This window comes from Mytilus galloprovincialis, chromosome 10 (genome assembly GCF_965363235.1).
Source record: "Mytilus galloprovincialis chromosome 10, xbMytGall1.hap1.1, whole genome shotgun sequence".
Classification (NCBI taxonomy): Eukaryota; Metazoa; Mollusca; class Bivalvia; order Mytilida; family Mytilidae; genus Mytilus; species Mytilus galloprovincialis.
Window position 1 is genome coordinate 61,401,526 of NC_134847.1, and position 23,084 is coordinate 61,424,609.

The 23,084-nt window shown below is 33.0% G+C and overlaps 2 protein-coding genes across 3 annotated transcripts; one reads left to right on the forward strand and one right to left on the reverse strand.

The window, feature by feature from the left end:
* The first annotated feature begins 20 nt into the window (after positions 1 to 20).
* LOC143048048 (uncharacterized) lies at positions 21 to 3,129 on the forward strand. The gene is made up of 3 exons (XM_076221483.1): positions 21 to 179; positions 1,611 to 1,736; positions 3,009 to 3,129. Exons 1-3 carry the CDS (start codon positions 143 to 145, stop codon positions 3,101 to 3,103), a joined length of 258 nt encoding a protein of 85 aa, XP_076077598.1. The 5' UTR covers positions 21 to 142; the 3' UTR covers positions 3,104 to 3,129.
* An 8,704-nt stretch (positions 3,130 to 11,833) lies between these two features.
* LOC143048052 (uncharacterized) lies at positions 11,834 to 17,568 on the reverse strand. Of its 2 annotated transcripts, none has more exons than XM_076221488.1 (6): positions 17,456 to 17,568; positions 15,171 to 15,290; positions 14,220 to 14,285; positions 13,763 to 13,869; positions 12,742 to 12,873; positions 11,834 to 12,390 (listed from the first exon to the last, which is right to left on the reverse strand). In XM_076221488.1, the coding sequence occupies exons 2-6, from the start codon at positions 15,283 to 15,285 to the stop codon at positions 12,259 to 12,261; spliced, it is 552 nt and encodes a 183-aa protein (XP_076077603.1). In that variant the 5' UTR covers positions 15,286 to 15,290; positions 17,456 to 17,568; the 3' UTR covers positions 11,834 to 12,258. The 2 variants fall into 2 exon arrangements, with proteins under 2 accessions (XP_076077603.1, XP_076077602.1); XM_076221487.1 differs by lacking the exon at positions 17,456 to 17,568 and adding an exon at positions 16,382 to 16,819.
* Between the last annotated feature and the right edge of the window lie 5,516 nt (positions 17,569 to 23,084).

The window sequence follows — 23,084 nt, forward strand, 5'->3', positions numbered from 1 at the left end:
GTCGTTATGTCGGGACTTGTTTCACGTGTTTCGACTTTGGTGAGAATGATGTCAGTCATTTACCGGAATTTTTATTTAACTTCTTATCAAAATAGTCCTTATATAAACTGATCACAACTTGTTCTGTTATCAAACCATCAACATGAAAGTTACAATTCTGTGTTTCGTTGTTCTAATTGGTAAGTTTTTGTGTAAAGATTTAACACACATTAATACATACAATTATTTCTGGAATTTAATTTTATATTTAAAAGAGTTATAATTTTGTCAATGTCGTCATCAGTATGCTCATTTCACTTGTACTCATGGGCAGGAAAATGGAAAACAAATCATGATATTAATTCTTGATATTTATTGGTACTTCTAGACATAGTTACAAGCATTATGTTTTTAAATAAGTGTCGTATAACTTATTGTATCAATTGTAATTAAATTTCTTTTCATTATTCCTAGATCTGATCTACGAAAAAATAACGGAACATCTATATGCATGTTTTGATAACTTGTTTTTCTTTCATATTCTCCATACTCGAAAATTTTATTTGTAACCAAACAACAAGGTCTGATACTTTTAATAAATTAGCAGGTTTTTCATAAAAATGTATCCATCAAATATATGAAAATAAGATTTTTAATGCAAAAATTAACAATTAGAAAATTTCTTATAAATAAATTAATATGCATTATATATTTGACGTCGATACATTCCATTGTAATATTAAATAGCATGTCGTTTATTATTTAAAATAAACTGTTTTAAGTGTCTAAATGCAACAGATTTCCGTCATCTATATATATAATCACTTTAGGATTATGTTAGATTGAAACCCTATTTTTGACATTTTACATATGATGTCACATATCGTTGTCAATATAATGGAATTTCATGCGACTGTCATACAAGTGAGAGGATTATCTAGCTACAAAACCAAGTTTATCCCCTCTATTTATTTCTTGAAATATTCCGTACCAAGTCAGGAATATGGCAGTTGTTATCAAATAGTTCGTGTCTACGTTTGTTGAATTGGCTCTGTTTTTGTTGCACTTCAGTGTTTCTGTTCTTCCATTATTTCACTTTTAAAGTCGATGTGTTTCTCTCAGATTTAGTTTGTAACCCGGATTGGATTTCTCTAATCGGATAATGACTTTTGAACAGCGGTACACTACTGCTGTCTTTATCAATTCAAAGGTTTCACAATAATAAAGAATTTGATAAAGGAATACACTACTTTGAAACGAATTAAAATACTTTGAAATGCAGTAAAATACTTTAAAATGCCGTGAAACACTAAGGAGAAAAAATAATTACTTTGACCAATAGATAAATAAAACAAATATTTGAAACTTAACTTATGAGATATGCTAGAACTTAGTTTCATGGTAAAAAAAGTGACAAAGTGAGAATAGACATACTTTCTTGAAGATTTTATCGACTTTTCTAACAAGGTATGCCTACAGAAATGTCCTGTTTAATCTTCAATGTCTTTTAAAATATTGAAATGTATATAATTTACGTCATGTTGATGTACCACAATGAATTGTTGTAATGAGAGTCTATTTTAGAACGTTTTATCGAACATCAAATATGACGATTTATTTTTCTTTTTTAGCTGCAGTATATGCAGAGAACTGCCAAATGGCCAGTGACTGCACAATGGAAACCTGCAGCTCTGGAGGCATGGTAGAGTGCCAACATGGAGTTTGTACATGTGGAGGCGGTGGAGGCGGACCCGGAGGTAAATTGAATTATTCCTATTTGGATCGCCTTATTACAAGAAGAAAATGTATTATAATACTAGTATATGATTGAAATAACATATTAAAATAACGTCTGTTGAGTAAGTTTTGAAAATAATTACGCATTACTGAATTATGACTATTTTTTTGAAATATTAGAGAGCAAACCAAAAAAATTTCTTGTAATTTACGTCAGAATTTGTAAGTAGTTTCACTTCTATATAGGATTAGGAGATACAGCAGGGACAGTTTATACATATATAGTATAGGAAGTCCCTGATTGCTAGTATCATTAAACCTGTTTTTTTTTTGCACTAACGAATTGCTTTCCGTTAATATGCAACATATATTCATAAACCGACTTCCTTTTAGGTAATTAAGCATATGTTTGCCCACATTTGCTTCGATACAAATCTTAATTGACAAGGATTGCAAGTGTTCCTTTCGAAGGTCGGAAGTTTTCTCCGTGCATTTTGACATCCTCTACCAATAAGACAACACCGGACCTTCACGATATAGCCAATGGGACTGAAAGTGACATTAAACTTAAAAAACAAAACAATCATATTTATATTATACCTTAATTATTTATTGTATAAACGTGAATATTATGGATTGCATGAATGTCTTTTGGTACACCGTCGGTAAATATTTTCTTATATACAATTTTCTTATACCGTTGCCCAATTGAAGATTAAATCATGCTTTTGTTTTCTTAATAAGACAATCAAAAGTATGGACCAACGTGCTATTTTTCAAGATACATAGATTTTTCATGCAAAAACACATTTTTGGTGAGAAAAAAAATCTATTGCTAGATAAAATTTTGAAACAAAGTATGAGAAGATATGTTTTACAATAGTCTTAAATAAAATAAATAGAACAAATGGTGTCACCGATCTTGTTTTCTTCTATAAGTAAAAAAATGAAAAATTCACTTTCAGTCCAGTATAGAAGTTTTACTATAAGAGTTGTCTTCCATTCAATGGCAGAAAAGTCGATTCTTAAAACCAAAAAGATGTGTTATTTGTTGAATCATTTTATATTGTGCAATACATCACTAATTTTTCTTTATAAAAAATAATATTCATACACTCAAATTGCAAATCTGTCTCAAAATTTGCAGATTTAGACAATGAACTAGACCGATTGTGAATTGCTATTTTACAATCCAAGATGGCGGAAAGAGTGAATCTACCTTAAAGTTATAACAGTAAAAGAAATACAATGAAAACTGCATATGAATATTTACTTATATTTGGTTTTTATAGGTTGCATGGACCAAGCTGACTGTCATGGTCATCATTGTCCACATGGTCATGGTATGCCACACTGCATTGATGGTCATTGTGATTGCAAACATTAGAATATTAATAAAATATAGAATCGTAATTGTCTTATGCTTAAGGAATGGGTAATGTCAGGTTCTGACAGTTCTTGTCCATTCGTTTTTATGTGTTTTGTCGTTTAGTTTTGCCATGTGATTATGGACTTTCCGATTAAATTTTCCTCTGAGTTCAGTATTTTTGTGCTTTAACTTTTTAATGAAATACCTTAATTCTTAGGATATTTGTCTTAAAACGCTTGCTTTATAAATATTGAAACAGTAATGTTATTTGACAGCATCAGCCTCAATGCAAAATATACAAATGTGATAGGAAGGGAATTTTAACATATGCACCAAGCTGCGGGAAGTTATTTTACTTTCATTACTTCATGTACTAGCAGTGGTTTACATATCGGTTTTGATTTCGATTTCTCATTTGGTTCATGAGGAAGATAAGGTAGATGTCTAATTAGACATGACAGTTTATGAATAAGTTACTGTTAAGATACCTGCGAAATATACTTTGGTTCATAATTTAAAGATATATAATGTTGGTTAAGGCGATATTAAGATCTTAAATCACAGTACCACCACTCAATATGACACACAGAAGAAAAGTCTTCTCGACAGAAACTAATGGCTTTTGTGATCTAATCATAGGATATGTCATTGTTACACCCTGGATGGATTGCATTGATCAAAATAGTGTGTTTATAAATACCTTTAATTGGTGACATATATAGAGTAGAAACTGACTGGGATTTTTTACAAAAAGATATCCTGACCCTGTTTGTCTAGCACTTCTAGCAGTTGTGCCAATCCCACAAAAAATCTTTGAACAAAATTTTGAACACATAGGAAAAACATTGAATGATTAAAAAAATCCAGGTGCGCATGACAATCCCAGCCCCATTCCATGGAAAATCAAAGGGTCCGTGTCTAATACGGGATGTGAACGTTGTGTAATACAGCTTTCATTGTCATCAAACTTGTATATTATATCTCTATATTATATACTATTATACTTACAAATTACAAAGTTATGTAATTGGTATCTGGTTTATTGAGGTCAAAGTAAACGAACCTACAAATTTACTTTTCTGCATTGGCTAGAGGTAAAGGGGAGGGTTGAGATCTCACAAACATGTTTAACCCCGCCGCATTTTTGCGCCTGTCCCAAGTCAGGAGCCTCTGGCCTTTGTTAGTCTTGTATTATTTTAACTTTCAGTTTCTTGTGTACAATTTGGAGTTTAGTATGGTGTTCATTATCACTGAACTAGTATATATTTGTTTAGGGGCCAGCTGAAGGACGCCTCCGGGTGCGAGAATTTCTCGTTGGATTGAAGACCTGTTGGTGACCTTCTGCTGCTGTCTTCTCTATGGTCGGGTTGTTGTCTCTTTGACACATCCTCATTTCCATTCTCAATTTTAATTTTCAGTTTGGATTAAATACAGATGGAAAAATAATCCACATCCCTCCGATCGGCAAATTATCTCGTTTACACCTTTTAAAACTGAAATCTTAATTCATTTGTTGCTTAGTTACCAATGTTGATCACATGTGTTTTTTTTTCTGAAAAATCTTGTTTGCACCATTCTATTAGAACCTTGGTTTAATTTTTGTTAAATTGCTGCGGTTGCCTGAAAGGAAAAGCTCTTGACCTGCAAAGATATCTTGTTAAATTGCTGAGAGCGTCAAGGAAATGTGTATCACAAAGTGTTTCAGTGTAAGGTAGCACTCTTCAGTTAGAATATAAAATTAAAATGAACCACAAAATGTTAAATAATCTTCTATTCCTGGATGTCTTAAACATTAATCCAACTGTTTGTGTCATATATATGCGCATATGTATGTAATCAGTATTTTCCATAAATTTGAGTTTCAAAAGTTAAAAAGTAGAACTATAATTCCTTTTTAGTGTATCCATTGCAACATTCTGCATCTATTTACCATAAAATATTGCAAAAAAGGGAATGAAAATGTCACATATTCCCCAAAACTTTTATTCAAACCAGAATTTCTATGCTTTTGAGTGATACCTTTTCTGAAACTGTTGACATTAATCTACAAATTGATCATTAAAAAAAGCATAGCAACAAATGCCGAACCAATATGTGTTACGGATATGAAAATACAGACTGTCAAACAGAAAACCATATTAAATACATTAAATAATCTTGATGTTCTTATAAGCCAACTATGATGTCTATTTTAATCTTCAGCTATCCAAAAATGAATTTATTGCACACTAGCTCTCATTCTTGAAAAACCCAAAGGGGACAATATGCAAAACTACACACCTAACTGTGGAATGCTACCTAAGGTCAATATTTACCGTATCTGCTACGAAATTAAATTTAATTTTGCCTGGCAGACGTGCAATGATGGAAAATTTCAGAGCCGAAAGTCATGAAGAACAGTTGATCCGAACTGACTTTTTTCCGATTTTAATCACCATATACCCCCCAAAAGATCTTGAAATGAGTACAAAATAAACTACGCTTGCCATTATCCCTTGGTGGTATAAAACAATATTCGTGGATTTTATGTGAATGAAAAAAAGGCGACACCCTATTTTACCTCTATTCATTTAGTAATTGTTTTTCAATACATTGTGACAATGAAACTACTGGAACACAAACTGCTTTCCACAATTTATCATCTGAACTCAACATCGGGTGTTGTTCAATCAGAGGCTCTTTGCTATTGTTTGTAGTCTCTTATGTGTCTTTTTAACTTCCATAGCCAAAGGTTACGATTCATTCTCCTCCTCTCCACCCGTGGCAGATGAAGTCAAAAATTGTGATAACAATGTTGCGCCATTTATCAGTTCATTAAAGTCACGCCCATTCCGACTTTATTATTATTGACCAATGGTAGCACTTGAACTCACTTCAGTGTGGAGGTGAACACATTTATAACGTCTAGAGTTTATCAACCCGGAGAAGGAGGAAACGAAAAAATAAATTGAAAGTCCAACATGCAAGAAAACATACACAAGAACATCTATTAGTTGATTAAGAACTTTCAAATTGTCACTAAACATCGTCGTATTTTTTTGGTCGCAAAGACTTGTTGCACAATCAGCACGTGGCAAGTATTTACCTACATTTTCTAAATTTACACGGGGTCAAGTTATAGACGCATTGAATGACTGCAACCAATGAAAACCATTACCTAATGGATCCAAAATTCTCTCTTCATCTGCCAAGGGTACAGATGAGAGAAGTGAATCGTAACCCTTAGCCAGCGAAGATAATGTCTTTTCGGTTATCATTTATTTTATGATAGGTCTTTCTGTTCAATTGAATCCACCTCCAGCAACATTAAACTCGAGTCGGGAAAGCTATCACGAGATCACAGAGGCAGCTGTATGTAGTAACTTATTTATGAATTAGATTATTTAAAAATACTTACAAAAGTCTATCAGATTTAAAACCAAGAAAGATATATCTGTACACAACAAACAATTTTCTTTTTTCTGAACTTAACATCTATATTTTTAATCATATATAAAATTGAGAATGAAAATGGAGAATGTGTCAAAGAGACAACAACACGAACATAGAACAAACAACAGCAGAAGGTCACCACCATGTCTTCAATGCGGTGTGAAATTCCCACACCCGGAGGCATCCTTCAGCTGGCCCCTAAACAAAAATATATACTAGTTCAGTAATAATGAACGCCATACTAAACTCCATATTGTACACAAGAAACTAAAATTAAACATAATACAAGACTAACAAAGGCCAGAGGCTCCTGACTTGGGACAGGCGCAAAAATGCGGCGGGGTTAAATATGTTTATGAGATCTCAACCCTCCCCATATACCTCTAGCCAATGCAGAAAAGTAAACGCATAACAATACGCACATTTAAATTCCGTTCAAGAGAAGCCCGAGTCTGATGTCAGAAGATGTAACCAAAGAAAATAAACAAAATGACAATAATACATAAATAACAACAGACTACTAGCAGTTAACTGACATGCCAGCTCCAGACTACAATTAAACTGATTGAAAGATTATGTCTTCATCATATGAATATCAGGCACAATCCTCCACGTTCTGGGTTTAGTATTCTTTATTTTCATTCCAGAATATTTCTTATATTTTTTGTATATAATTGATTGGATTCTAAACTTTGATAACATCATATGTAGCAATGTAAAGTGTTTCTCTGGGCAACTATGAAGAATGAAGTTCACACAATAAGCAGAATAAATTATATGTGCTATTGATGTATCTATTTAATTCATCCGGGTTTTTTACCAGAGATTATAAAACTATTTTACTAATGAGTTCGAAACTACAAGTATATCAAACAAACAAAACACCCGAAAAGTGGTAAAACTTCCCAATTAGAGACCAATAAGAGGTAGACTGAAGATTTCAGCCATGACATAATAGTATATCTTGTCTTGCTGATCTTTTTTAAAATGCAAGATCCTGATCTTTTTAAAACAGCTTTCAAGATAAAAGGCAAAAATACAAAAAGGGGAACATAATAAATAAAGGGCAATAACTTCAATAAGAAAAAAACTATCAAATTTTATCATGTGACTTATTTGTAGATGTCTTGCTTATCAAGTTTACTTTTTTGAGGATTTTTATCTATCTAAAAGAATTACAAAAATGCATAAGAAATGGGAAAAAACTCATTAAAGAATAATCACTTTAGAGGGGTGTCGACTGACGATTTAGATCATTTGATTTATTTGTTAGTCTTGTTTTGATGATAATTTGTGCATTTTAAAGTTTCTTGCTATCTATTATAATTTCAGAAATAAAAGGCAAATTTTAAAATATTGTAAAATGTGTTGTTTAATTAATGGTAATAAGTCTTGTAAAAAGTCGTTTGATAGATTAGATATAAATAGCCATTGGGAAGATTTCATCATCAGAAACATTTTAGCACTTGTCAGATTTCCACTATCTGAAGTGGTTTTCAAGATAATAATTATATAAACGAAACATACATTTTCCCTCTATGTTCGATTTATGCCATGTTGGCCATGTTTTTATGGCAAGCAGGGTCATCGTACATAGTTAATAAACAATATACCCTAATGATAATTGTGGCTAAGTACATGAACCTTCTGATCAGGTGAGCTAAAAGCAGTACATATGACACCATTTTGGTTTGTCCGAATACTTTAACCTGTCTTCTTTTTAAATTATTTTATTTGCATTTGTTTACATTATGCTTGTCAACATATGCCAACAATGAAAAACAAATTATCAAAAATACCAAAATTAAACTTTGAATGCCAGACTTCGTTTTGGGTACATTTATTTGTGAAAAGAATACGGGATTGTAGTAAGGGTACAAGGCCGTACGGTTACCTATAGTCAATTTCTGTGTCAGTTGGACTCTTGTAGAGATTTGTCTCATCTGTGGAACTGATATTCCATAACGGTCTACCAACTCGTGATGGTGTCCGTAAACTTTACCAAGGGATGATTTCAACGTCACCAATTGGAACTCTGGGTTAAATAATTACCTTGTGATCAGCAACCCTCTATCAAGGAAATTCAAACCCGGGAATATCATATCAATTAGAAGATATATACTTCGTCGGATGCAGGGGCTGCTGGAATATTTCTACATATATATAGAAATGGAGAGTTCACAAATGAGAAGCTGAAATTAATTGTTTTGTCGTAAAGTTTTGATTTCGCCTAACCCCCATTGTCAATTTCGAGGTGTTAGTCAAGATATGAGGCGATGGAATAGATGAGTTCAATAAAGTCCCCAAACTTTGAATTATTTAGCGAGAGAACAGCATCTTTATAGCGGAAAGTAAAGTTAAGGAATACTGATAACTTTATTTCGTTCCTCTTAAAAGGTTCCTGTATGAAGTTAGCCTCATAAGAATAAAGGAACAAGTCGGCAAGAAGAGGGCACAGTTGGGTCCCAATGCAATGCCGATAGTTTGTTGAAAAACACGTCCGCCATCAACGTGACAAATGTATTGTCAATAATAAAATCAGGCATCTTGATAATGTAAGTTTCAGATAAGTTTTTGATTGAATCAGAGTTTGTTTACAAGGTAGGATTAATCCCTCTCTAAGACAAGATACTTGTATCTACTCTGGCCATTCTTTTTTATATAACAAGGCAATACCAACTCTTGCAAATTGTCTTTTGGATATGAATGGGGAATACATGTGTAAAGTGTAGAAAAGTCAAATGTTTAAATACTATTGCCAGATGAAAGAGTCTTAGGTTGTTTATTAAACCAGGTTCAATCCACCATTTTCTACATAACAAAATGCCTGTACCAAGTCAGAAATGTGACAGCTGTTATCCATTTGTTTGATGTTTTTGAGCTTTTGATTTTGCCATTGATTAGGGACTTTCCGTTTTAAATTTTCCTCGGAGTCCAGTTTTTTTGTGATTTACTTTTTTTATCTTTGGATTTTTTAATATCAACATTTGATTCTCGCCACTTCTTAAATATACAGTTTTACAATAATTTTGAAGCTCAGCTTTGAATGCTGATGTATTTGATGTAAGTAATTTAGAAAGAGGTTTTGTTGAGCACTTGGAAGACTCAGCAATATAACGTTGTTTGTGTGGACACTTATGTAGTTTATGTAACCGATACAGTGATGAAATATCCAGTACTTCATTAAAATTCCATAGAAACATAGAACATAAATATGATTATCAGGATTTCCTCTTTAGTAAGTGTCGTGGGTGTATATATAGAGTTTCCAAGTGAATTGTCAATACCCTCTGCATTTATCAAGCAGTTTATGTAATGTGATTTACACATAAAAATGTGTTGTTTGGGGCTTTATCCACGGAAACAACAACATATTTGTCATGAAGGTAAGACAAGTGTTTTGTAACAATTGGGTCTTTAAAGATTGACATCGCGAGGATATTAATATATCAATTCAGTTTCTTAATTCTGATATGTATCAACGACCACACAGCTTTAATAATTATGAAAAGAGTATCTACGTCTTCTTTCTTATGTTTAACCCATTGTCTGGCATAATTTTCGATAGAATCCATCAGTAATTGGAAGTTGTGTTTCCAATTGATGGATTTAGGCTCACGATATTTTGAACCTTTAGATAACACATTCCGCAGGGACGTGTTATTGACAAAGTTCAGGTTACAAATAATAACATGGCCAGTCGTATTATATATGAATGAGGAACTAGCATAGGTGCAATTTGGAGATTTAGACTTGAAGTCGTCAATGTTGAGATCCTGCAACTCGTGTTTGTAATTTAACATATTAGTTTCAATTGGTTTGGTATAAGAATAAGAAATGATTGGTACTGTCTTATCTTTAAACATGGGAGGTATTTTCGATTGCACTAATTTATGTTGAAGGACAAAGCCCAAGTTGACGCTTCAGCATCTCTGTTGTCAAAAGAAAAATTAAAGGCAGGATCTTTTTTTTTTCATCTTTTCCAATGCAAACTGGTTTGAAAAGTTTGTGACTTGAAATATCCACCAAAATGAAAGCTGTAAGATTGTATTTGTTTGAATGGGGGTTTGTACCAGTGGTTTCCAAACATAAATTGAACAGAAAACGAAGTTTTGAAAAGAAAGGGTAATAAATGAAGGTTCGGGAAATGTGATGAATACCAAAAGGCTTTTGCATAAATGGCATCCGGTCATTGATAGAGACATCCTTGGAATAACTAAATAGAATACCATACCAACAATAAGTTGATTCATTTTCCGTTCTAAACATTTGTGTGCAACTTCTTCAAACGTTACACGTAACTATAATAATAAAACAAAATATATATACCATGTTTATTTTTTATTAGGGGACGACAATTTGATATTCGGGGGGGAGGGGGGTGATCGGTTATTTATTTTTGTAAGCCAACAGGACCGATTATTCATTTTCTGCACTATTGAAGCAAGATTTTTCATTTTCATTAAAGCAAGGGACTGATTATTCAGTTTCACAACTATATTTATCATATTCGAAGACACACAATTTTTAAATGATTTGTTTTGTAATAAATAATGTATAGTCAAGTCAGTATGTACCATTTAATCAGAATTGATGATCATGCTCTGCAGAAATGAATCTTTTATATTCCCAACTGCATATACATGTATTGCATACATACATAAAAAAAATTGAAGGGTTTTGGAGCCACTGAAGGCCCAAGAAGCTATAGAACAAATGATGCAAAATCATGCTTTCTGTGTGTTCCGAAGACCCTTTCATAATCTGAAAATGCAAGTTTTCATTTAGTCATTTTTTTACAGTCTTTTGGTCTCAAAGCAAAATGTATAAATTCAGTGTAAGACTTAAGTTTCTAGGTACAACATCAAAAGACCAATGTGCATGATAAAGCAAAATTAGAATTCACATAGTTAAGTCTGTGGCTGCTGTTTTTTTTTTAAAGTCAGGATCAAGTTCATAACAAAATTACTATATTTCAAAAGGAATGCAACACTGACAGAATACAGAAGGGCAAACAATGAGCAAAAGACAAATAAATAAGAAACATTGTTCCCGAAAAATCAGGGCTAAGTCTGAAAGGAAACAGAACTTGCTTCTTGCAAGACACTCGCTGTGAACACAATTTGATATGTATACAAGCGTTTGGTTTTGAAATGTCCTACAAGAGGCATTTGCCTCAATGTAGTTACGGCCCTGTTAAAATAAAAGAGAGGTAAGGTTTCCTGAGACAATATACCTCAAATTTTCAGACATTTCATGTATTATTTATTTAAATAACACTTATTCTTTTATTATTAAAAAAATGGGAAGTGCTTCCCGATTTTTTTTTTTTTGGGGGGGGGGGGCAATGAATTAATAAAGAATCTGGTGCTATCTTATACTTTCGATTAGACCTGCTGAGTTATTTATTTTCAATACATTGAAAGTCAGGTAATTTATTTTCAAACTACCACAGAACAAACCATTTCTTTTTGTGATTATCAAGACTGAGTTATTTATTTTCAAAACCTGCCCCCCCCCCCCCCCCCCCGAATATCAAATGGTTGTACCCTTACCAACAAAACAGATAAAAATAAATACAATTATGTAAACAATTAACAAATAAATGATACGATTTCGTAAATCAACAATACTGATATACAAATAAGGATGATAATTTATGATAAAATATACATTTTTATGATCATGCATTCTGAACAAATGAGTTTTTTTTTCAAACAGACTCTATTGTCTGCGTTCTGTCAGTTAGTTCGATCATTTTTCTGTATCTGTTTGACCATCCATCTAAAGCCATCAACATATCCAATCTGTTGTACAACACTACTCATTACTAAGGTACATGGTCTGGTGCTGGATTTATCTTCTGTATTTACCTATAAATGGAGAATTTGTGAACTTAGATTCAAGAAGATGTGGCATGAGTGCTAATGAGACAAATCTCCATCCAAGTCACAATTTGTCAAAAAAAAAACATTATAGGTCAAATTTATTTGTTTTACTTGACAGGATATAAATGAGAAAAAAGAAAAGTTTAAGAAAATATACTGTAATTGAGTATTAAGGTTAATGCTTTTCCTGCCCATCAACCAAATCGTCGAAAATTGGTACTCCACGAATATTAATAAGAATTCTAAGGTACGTCAATGAGAGTTCAAACAAAACTTTATGACCCCTTGGCTTTCTGTTTTATCATGCCTACTGTAATATCAGTTTTTCAAACTTACGTTTTCCGATAAGTACATGTTTATTCCAAGCTCTTGTATAAGTTGTTCTTTACCATAGCAACCATGTCTGTCTATTTTGTTACCAAGTATAAGGATTGGTACATCGGATACTATTTCATCTGTAAGAATACCCTGAATAAAAAGTTAACCTGATTATTATAATTAACTATTTTTTTTTTTTTTTTGCTTAAAAAATGACTTTTTCGCGTAAAATTATATCTTTTTATGGGGATTCAAACGCTGATAAAATATTATAAGACATTCAAAGTGTATTTTCTATGTTCATACACTCACTTTTTATAATGAATATCCACAATTATTAATTAAAGCTATCTGTTGACTTGGTCTTACGTCGACTTGAACTTATGCAATTCCTTTTTTGCTGCTTTTTTTTTCTGAAGTACGAGATTTTTCACATTTGCAAACAGAGCTTTATATACAAATAAGAAGATTTGGTATATAAGCAAAGAGACAGCTCTCCATACAAGTCATAATGTGTGAAAAGGAAAACAGTATAGGTCAAAGTACGGTCTTCAACACGAATCCTTTGCTCATACCGAAGTTGTTCAAGCTACAATGGGTACTAATGAAACAGGGACCTTCACTGAGATAGCTGTATCAGTGGAGTAATTGTTAACAGTGTGCAATACTGTTGTTGAATAATAAGAAAAACAATGGGCCCAGAAAATTATTTCAACAGAACAACTAACGGTCTAATCTATATAAAAAACGAGAAACGTAAAACAATTATTAACCACATCAACAAACGACAATCACAACAGGTTCCCGACTTACTGCGTTATGTTTACTGGCCTCTACTGTAACAACAGTTTCTTAGGACCCTCCGTGCTATGTGAAAAGATATACACATTTTTCAGAAAAAGACAAGTTAAAGTGTTAGATTGTTAATTATTGTAAGCATTTCAGATCTTTGTAAACACTGGATTTTACGTGCTTATATTATCCATTTCACTGACTTTTACGCTGGGCTTTACACGTGTTTCAGCATTACATGACTTACAGTTATTTCTTCTCTAGCCTCTGGTAGTCTTTCAATGTCACAACCATCAACCATAAACACTATACCATCAACTGCTGGGAAATATGTCCTCCAAACTTTTCGTCGTGCTGGTAAAATAAATACCAAAATTTTATACAACTACCATTATAAGCAACTACACAATGTTGAACACTTACAAATCATTTTTTATTGAATGATTGCCCAGTAAAGCGATAGGAACAGAAAGCGCTTTTTATTCAACATGCTTTCTTCATTTGACATCTGAATTTCATACATCTTAAAATTGAGTATTCATTTTGGCAGATATGCTGGTTTACCTCTATCGTTTTTCTTCTTCCTTAAATCTTCAACCCTTAAATACATAAAACCAATTGAAGTTTCAGATGCCTGTGGATATAAATATTTTTTTCAATGGTTTTATTTGACAATGATAGTGGTTTTACTGTGTTGTAATTACCTGATGCATGTCCTCCTAGATCGTACGCTTGACAAGTCACTTTACCCATCGTGAGCTCCTCTGACCCTGGTTTATAAATAAATTAAAAAACATATATAATTTTTATTATATTGTCAATGCAAGAGGATTTCGATAGTCTAAACAAAGCAATGCTACATTCAGTAGCCTGTTATTGCTGGTTTTTGTTTGTTGCTGTATAGCATAGACACGATAAGATGTGGTATGAATGTCAATGAGACAAATCTCCATCCAAGTCACAATTTGTAAAAGTAAACCAGTATAGGTCAAAGTATGGTCTTCAACACGAAGCCTTGGCTCACATCAACAGCATTCACACATGTTTCGAACACAAATCAGGCCGTTAGTTTTTACCGTCTAAATTAATCTATATTTGTCATATCTGAACATTTGATAGAGTGTTTTGTGGTATGTATTTTGCTCATTGTTTAGGGTTGTATGCTGATCTAGATATTTGTGAACTTTTTTAATTGTATTTAGTTTTATTAATGTTTAGTATGTTAACTTAACTGTTTTGCAGAATGTTTGTCCTGACATTTGAAATTGATTTTCATTGGCACTCATACCACATCTTCTTATTTCTATTTGTTTATCTACACAACCGTTTGATTATGTATTAAGACAGAAAAATATAGTTTACTTCAAAGCAACCTGCATGTGCTTGTAACAAATTTCAAAACTTATACATAACACAGGGTTACCAAAGTATCTGCCCTGAATCGTCCTTAGACTCGACAAGTAATAAATGAGTTATTGGGAACTAACCTACAAAACGAATATTATGTTTTATAATCGTTTATACATTGAACCCTCGTTGTATATGAATATGTGTACGATTAACAGGTAGCATATTATTGAACGTTACAATATCCAATTTTATGTTGGCTTAACATCCTAAGCCGTACTGTGTACTAGTATATAAAAACAACTTACATGGTTGATTTGTTGGTGGATATTGCACAAGACGCCCATCTTTTATCTTCGATAGAAGAGTTGATTTTCCAGCGTTATCTAGTCCAATGATGAGCAATTTGCATTTCTTGTTCATGAAACCTACAACCGGAAACTTAATTAATATTGTATTTTGCGAACTTAGTTGAAAAGCCATTTTTCGTTTACTGTTATACTGTTGTATACCATCTATATAGTTTTCTTATGCACACTCATTCTACATCAACTGTACAGTACTGTTTTTTTTTAAAGCTTGACAGACAGAACAGATAATCATAATGTTAATTAACGAACAAGCACATTGTTATGTATTTGTCAATGTAAAGTCTCTATTTGCCTTTGCGACAATGTTGACCTAACATTTGTGTTGGCTAGTCTGTTTGAATTCCTTTCTGTCTTATTAATCCTCAAGTATTTAAAAATTCTCGCACATCTTTAAGCCGCGTTCCTAATGAGAGCTACATTCAAATTTGTTGTTTTCATTAATTGCGTTAATGATACATGTATGTCGATGTAAATATTCTATAAATCAAAGTTAAAATTTATTGAAAATGATACCAACGCTGTTAATTCAGACATATTATATAATTGCGATAGGTTTTTGCTTCATTAAAACTCTTAATATATTGATCATATTTTGAAATGTCATACATCAATCTGTTAATTATTAATCCTATTCAAAATTCACGCAATAATTTAATTGTAAAAAGTAAAATCACAAAAATACTGAACTCCGAGAAAAATGTAAACGGGTTCAAAAACGAAGCTTTCTATACACAATAAATAATCTAACACCCTCTCAACAGTTACCAAAAATATATCATGTATATGTTGTGTAAATACCCCCTTTTTCCTTCCTTTTTTCAGTATGCATAGTATTCAATATGCGATACATTTACGAACGCCAAATAAATGAAAAGTGTTAGCATGTGCTTTCATATAATAATCACCCAAAACCAGTCCCCTTTTTATGTACTGAATTGTACTGTGTGCCATTCTATTAATACAGCGAATGTTTCAACATAACCGTTTTAAACGATTTGTCTTATGATGTTTTATTTTAAATTCAAATTGAGCTCATGTGTGTTCAAAAGTTTTATCAATAAAGACCAAATAGGATATTATATTAAAGGAATTATGTAATAACTTATGATATAAAAATATAACAATATAAAAATTAAAAATAAACCTACCGAAATACTGCAATATAGTTATAAACCAGTCAAACAAAAACATTTTGAAGATTTCTTTGCTTACATACAATTAATGATTTAGTTTATGTTCATATTCATTATAAATATACAATTTCTTGTTCTATTTTTAGATATATCCGTCAGTCCAAACATGTAACGGTATCCACGGTAGCAATGATCTAGTGGGGTAAATTCAGTAAAAAATCTCCCATTGACTTTAATGCTAATCTATGTATGGAATTAAATTTATACCTGATTTACCTTTAGAAATTGGAAACTTTCATATTACATTCATGAAAGTACAAATGTAGCCCTATCTTTTGCACTAATAAAAACATAGGGTCATGCGGCATTTTTGGGCATTCACATGGCCTTGTTTACAAACAATGAAGATTCGCACTGAATTCCTATACTGACCCCCATTACTTTTCAAACCTGTAGTAAAAAAAGTTAGTACATTCAGCATTTATTTTTTATTTATTTTCAACTCTAGTTTTGATCCATCTGCCAAAAAATATTTATTACAAACATTATCTACCAATCAGAAGAGCATATGACTTCAGTGTTATACAGAAAGCTCTCCCCTAAATGGGCGGTCCCTGATGACGTATATTTATTTACTGAATTTACCCCTATAAGGGACTTTTTTACTTCTTTTCCCACTTTTTTTGTAATAAACATGTAAGGAATCCAATTTTCAAGTTCCAGTTTCAATACAACATTCATAAATGCTGAGTTTGTAAAGATAGAGCAAAATTTATACTACAGCCCATACTGCGGCCAATGTATATTTGGTATATAAAGTTGCACATTGACTGTTTTTAAAAGAATGGTGTAAAATACTATGTTTTATAAATATGAATTGTTTTCTGTGTTTGCTTTGACCAGTATTGCAAGCACACCTAGAAACTAAAGACTTGGTGTACTCTTAGTTAAATTTTTCCTTATATGGAAGTTTTTGATTAAATACCCTGAAAAGAGCACACAAGGACTTTTTAAAGGCTTTTTAAAGCAGTTTGATACCAAATAAAACAACAATTATGTTTCATTATACTAAATCTGTGTTTTAATTACTTGTAAATTTCACAAAATGTCATTGACAATCACTCTGCAGAAATTCCTGTTACCCCAACATCAGGATGGATTCTTCGCCAAAACTAGACAGCCAAAACTGAAGTAGAAAAAAGTGCCAAATATGAATAAATAAGTCTAAATAGAACCAAACTTTGCATTTGGAAAATTAAAGTAACAATTTAGAATATTTAAAAGCAATTATTTAACAAAAAAATCCAATTACAAACATTTCAACACTAGTTTCCTAGATGAAGGACATGTAATCATGAAAAGTTGTCTAGTATAGTTTTTAAATAAAGAATCGCAATGCGTTATGTGAAAATAAATGAATATCTTCATGCGGTCAGATTATTTGAGTGTTAAAATACTAGAAAAGTGCTTATTTACCACTTGTTCTACAACTTAACATGGGGAACACAGCTAAAAAAAATCACTATGTCAAAGGGAGGTAGTCCATTTTTTCATATGATTTTATATATATTATGAGGAGAAATATGTGCAAAATGTGATGTAAATGGGGAGGATATTTGTGCCTTTCATTGATATCATAACTCTAAAGTGTCATTTCTATTGTTTCTTTCAATCTGCACACAAAAACTGATTTTTAACATATACCCCATGCTTCCTCTCACAGTACACTCAGTGCATCCTGAATAGCCGCGGCTAAGATAGAAATTTGTGTAAAAAACAACTTCAAATGGTTCCAAAATCCTTCCATTACATTAAAATTTACAGGAAATGAGTTTGTGGATTATTGTGTGGCCTTGGACAAGTACAGTGAAAGAGTGCATATTTTCCTATAGGGGTAAATTCAGTAAAAAATCTCCCATTGACTTTAATGCTAATCTATGTATGGAATTAAATTTATACCTGATTTACCTTTAGAAATTGGAAACTTTCATATTACATTCATGAAAGTACAAATGTAGCCCTATCTTTTGCACTAATAAAAACATAGGGTCATGCGGCATTTTTGGGCATTCACATGGCCTTGTTTACAAACAATGAAGATTCGCACTGAATTCCTATACTGACCCCCATTACTTTTCAAACCTGTAGTAAAAAAAAATTAGTACATTCAGCATTTATTTTTTATTTTTTTTCAACTCTAGTTTTGATCCATCTGCCAAAAAATATTTATTACAAACATTATCTACCAATCAGAAGAGCATATGACTTCAGTGTTATGCTAGACAGTATATCAGATTCATCCATACCATCAACATCAGGATCAAGCATTAACTCACCATCTTTCAACACAACATCATTCAGTACAGATATACCGATCATGACATCATCGCCTAAACCAGCCAAAACGAAACCAACCCCTAAGAAACAACTAAGACTGCTGAACATCAACTTCCAGAGTCTAAGAAAAAAGGGTAAACTTCTGGAGGCAATCATAGAGTCAACTGATCCGGACATAATAATAGGCACAGAAACATGGCTAGATCCAAACATTAAATCAAGTGAAATTTTCCCTGATTACCTTAAATATGATATTGAGTGAAGGGATCGTCCCAAAGACCCACATGGGGGAGTTTTGATAGCAGCCAAACAAACATTACAACTAGGGAACATAACAAAAAGCGGTGAGATAGAACTATTAACTGGTACAATCGCGTTAGAAGGGAAAAAGAAAATGCTTATTGGTGCATTTTATCGCCCTCCAGATAAAACAGATGACACCTACCTTAATACAGTTAAAGAGGAAATAAGTACCATCAAATCAAAACATCAAAAAAACATCTTCTTGATTGGAGGTGACTTCAACCTACCAGATATAAATTGGCAAGAACAGACCATCACACATAGACAGTACCCACAAGAACCAGTCAAGCTTTTTTAGACACCGTAGCTGATAATGGTTTAGAACAAATCGTAGATTTCCCAACACGCAAAGAAAACACCTTGGATTTAATACTTACCTCTCATCCATCATTCAAACTAAGATGTAAACCATTACCATCAATAGGAAACAGCGACCATGACATTGTCTTACTTGATATAGCATGTAAACCTTTAAAACCCAAACCAGTTAAAAGAAAGATATACCTGTGGAAAAAATCAGATATATATAAGATAAAGGAAGACCTCGAAACATTCAAGACATCTTTTAAAAACACCTGCAACAGAACTGTAGAATCCATGTGGCAAAGCTTCAAATCAGAAATTCAAAAAACCATTGAGAAGCGAGTACCAACAAAAATGACTCAAGGTAGACACACCCACCCATGGATGAACACAGCAATAAGACGCAAGATCAACCAAAAACAAAAAGCTCACAAGAAAGCTAGGAAAACCAAAAAGAAAAGAGACCAAGACAGATACAAGAGACTACGACAAGAAGTACAATGGGAAATACGACAAGCCAATAAGAAATACATGGAAGAAGTCAGCTCCAACTACAAGGACAACTCCAAGAAATTCTGGTCCTATATTAAAAGCAAAGGTCAGGAATGGACAGGAGTAGCACCATTGAAGAACAAAATGGGATTCCTCCAAAGCGACAACAAAAGCAAAGCTAATATTCTTAACGACCAATTCCAGTCCGTATCTACAAAAGAGAACCTGAACAACTTCCCAAATAAAGGGAAAAGTCCATATACCACCATGGCTGACATACAAATCAATGTAAAAGGAGTTCATAAATTATTGAAGAACCTGAAACCACATAAGGCTACTGGACCAGATGCTATACCATCCTGTATACTAAAGACAGCAGCAGACCAACTTGCTCCAATTCTTACAGAACTGTACCAAGCATCCCTCAACACCGGAGAAGTCCCTCAAGACTGGAAAGATGCAAATGTAGTCCCACTCTTCAAAAAGGATGAAAGACACTTAGCATCAAACTACAGGCCTGTTTCACTTACCTCCATTACATGCAAAGTCCTAGAACACATTGTACACAGCAGCGTAATGGACCATTTCGACAAATACAAAATTCTCACAAATGCACAGCATGGATTCCGCAAACGACGATCTTGCGAATCCCAACTCATCATCACCATTCATGATATTGCATCGAAATTAAAAGGTAACAGCCAGGTAGATATCATACTACTAGATTTTGCTAAAGCGTTTGATAAAGTGCCACACCATCGCCTACTACATAAACTTGAGTACTACGGAGTAAATCCTAAAGCAAACAGGTGGATAAGATCATTCCTACAAAACAGAATGCAAAGCGTTATTCTAGAAGGAGCTGTCTCTGAACAAGTACCAGTACTCTCTGGTGTTCCTCAAGGAACAGTCCTTGGACCCCTACTGTTCCTGGCCTACATAAACGACATGCCAGAAACAGCAACATCATCAGAGACCAAACTTTTTGCTGACGACAGCCTCCTCTATCAAACCATCAGTAACCAAGCAGAAAGTGACCTACTACAGAAAGATCTCACATCATTAGAGGATTGGGAAGATAAGTGGCAAATGAGCTTCAATGCAAAAAAATGCATTGTAATTAGAATACAACCCAAGAACCGTCCTGTAATACCAACTAATTACAAATTACACGGACACACACTGGACACTGTTGAAGCTAGTAAATACCTAGGAGTTACTATCAGCAATAATCTAACCTGAGACAGACACATCGACAACATAGTGGGAAAAGGAAACAAAACACTAGGCTTCATACGACGTAACCTAAAAGATTGCACTAAACCGGTCAAAGCAGCAGCATATTCAACAATAGTAAGACCTTCAGTTGAGTATGCTAGCACAGTATGGGACCCTACGAAACAGGCTAAAATAAAAGCAATCGAGCAGGTACAGAAAAGAGCAGCTAGATTTGTTAACAACAACTACACAGACCGCACACCTGGCTGTGTAACAAAAATGGTAACATCTTTAAAATGGGAAAGCCTCGAAGACCGCAGGAAACAAAATAGGCTATGCATGCTATTCAAAATCCAACATGATCTGATAGACATAGATAGGCATTAATATCTAACACCAAACGATAGCCGGACCAGAGGTAAAAACCGCTTCTTCCAAGAAAGGGCCACAACAGACGCCTTCGGACAATCATTTTTTCCAAGGACCATTAGAGACTGGAACCAACTGCCAACATCCGCAACATCAGCTGACACAGTTGATGGATTCAGAGCTGCCCTGAAGGCATGCTCTGCTAAAATTTAGACAGTAACATCCTGTACATAGTTTTAATTGTATATATATAGAGAACGTTTTATCCTGCAAATAGCCAAGAGAAAACTTTCTGTGTTGTCCGACATTGCGTTAGTTTTCGCGGGACCTCATACATTCAAGATTTGAATTCGGTTCCTTACCTGGAAGAAGAAGAAGAAGAAGAGAAAGCTCTCCCCTAAATGGGCGGTCCCTGATGACGTATATTTATTTACTGAATTTACCCCTAGTCTCGGTTACCCAGAGGCTTGAATTTTACAAATCTAACTATATTAATGCATAATAATGCGTCTGGGTGATCGAGACTAGCAATGATCTAGTATATGTATAATACACGTAAAATACACGACGACAAATCGTTGCTTTTAAATTTCTCAATAGGTATTTTCTTTCAATAGTAGATATGAACTATAAGGAAATTAGATTACATTTCAAAAAACTAAAATCACCTAGATTTATTTATTGTTATCAACCGTGTTTACGTGTTATAATATCTATTTATAGATCAGATATAGTACGTTACTTAAAATAGATTGAGAAGTAAACTATTTCTAAGTTTGTATGAAAATAAGGAGGAGTAGTATGCAACTATACTTTTTGTAATTTAAATATACAAGAAATATGTGAGTTTAAGTCAAATTTTGGTGTAGACGAATTTGATATAAATTAAATGGCTTTTAAACATTGCGGAACAAATTATTGTTTTACAAATATACAGTTTAAAATTGAGTGTAAAATGTTTGAAATATTTTTAACCTGGAGTATCATCAATAAGATTAATTTGTAGAAATGCAGAAAAATGTGTCGCAACTTTTCTAATGGTTTAGCAAATTTCAGTAGAACGTGCATGTATTGTTTCTTGTGTCTTGTAAATATTGTTTTGTATCAACCTCATGTATATACGTCAGGAACGATTTGTCAAAACGATGCATGAAAAAATATATACCAAACAGAGGGCTAACAGAATAGTCTAAAAATTATACGTTTGTATTTCAATGATACAACTCTTAGAGAGAGGCGGAAGTGAAAAAGGATAGTATAAAAAGTTGAAAACAAATTGAAAACTCCAGGCCGGGTAAAAAAACGAAAAAAAAACTACCAGAACACAAACAATTAGTCTACAAAACACAACCATAAAAAATAAAACTAAGCAACATAATCGCCGAACCCACCATGCAATAACCGGCGACCTACACAAAAACTTTCAACTCTTTTTTTTTATTTTTTTTTTTTTTTTTTTTGAAAAGCCTGGATAGACAAAAACATGCACGTTTCAAAGACAATTCACTTTGTGGTTGAGAAAGTTACATTCAGTTTGCATGGTTTGTAGAAGGCAACTTATTTTATAAATGAGGGACAAAATATACCAGAGGGACAGTCAAATTCATAGATCCAAAATAAACTGCAAACGCCATGGCTAAAAAAGAAAAAAACAAACAGACAAGTAGTAATAGAACATAATACATAACATAGAAAA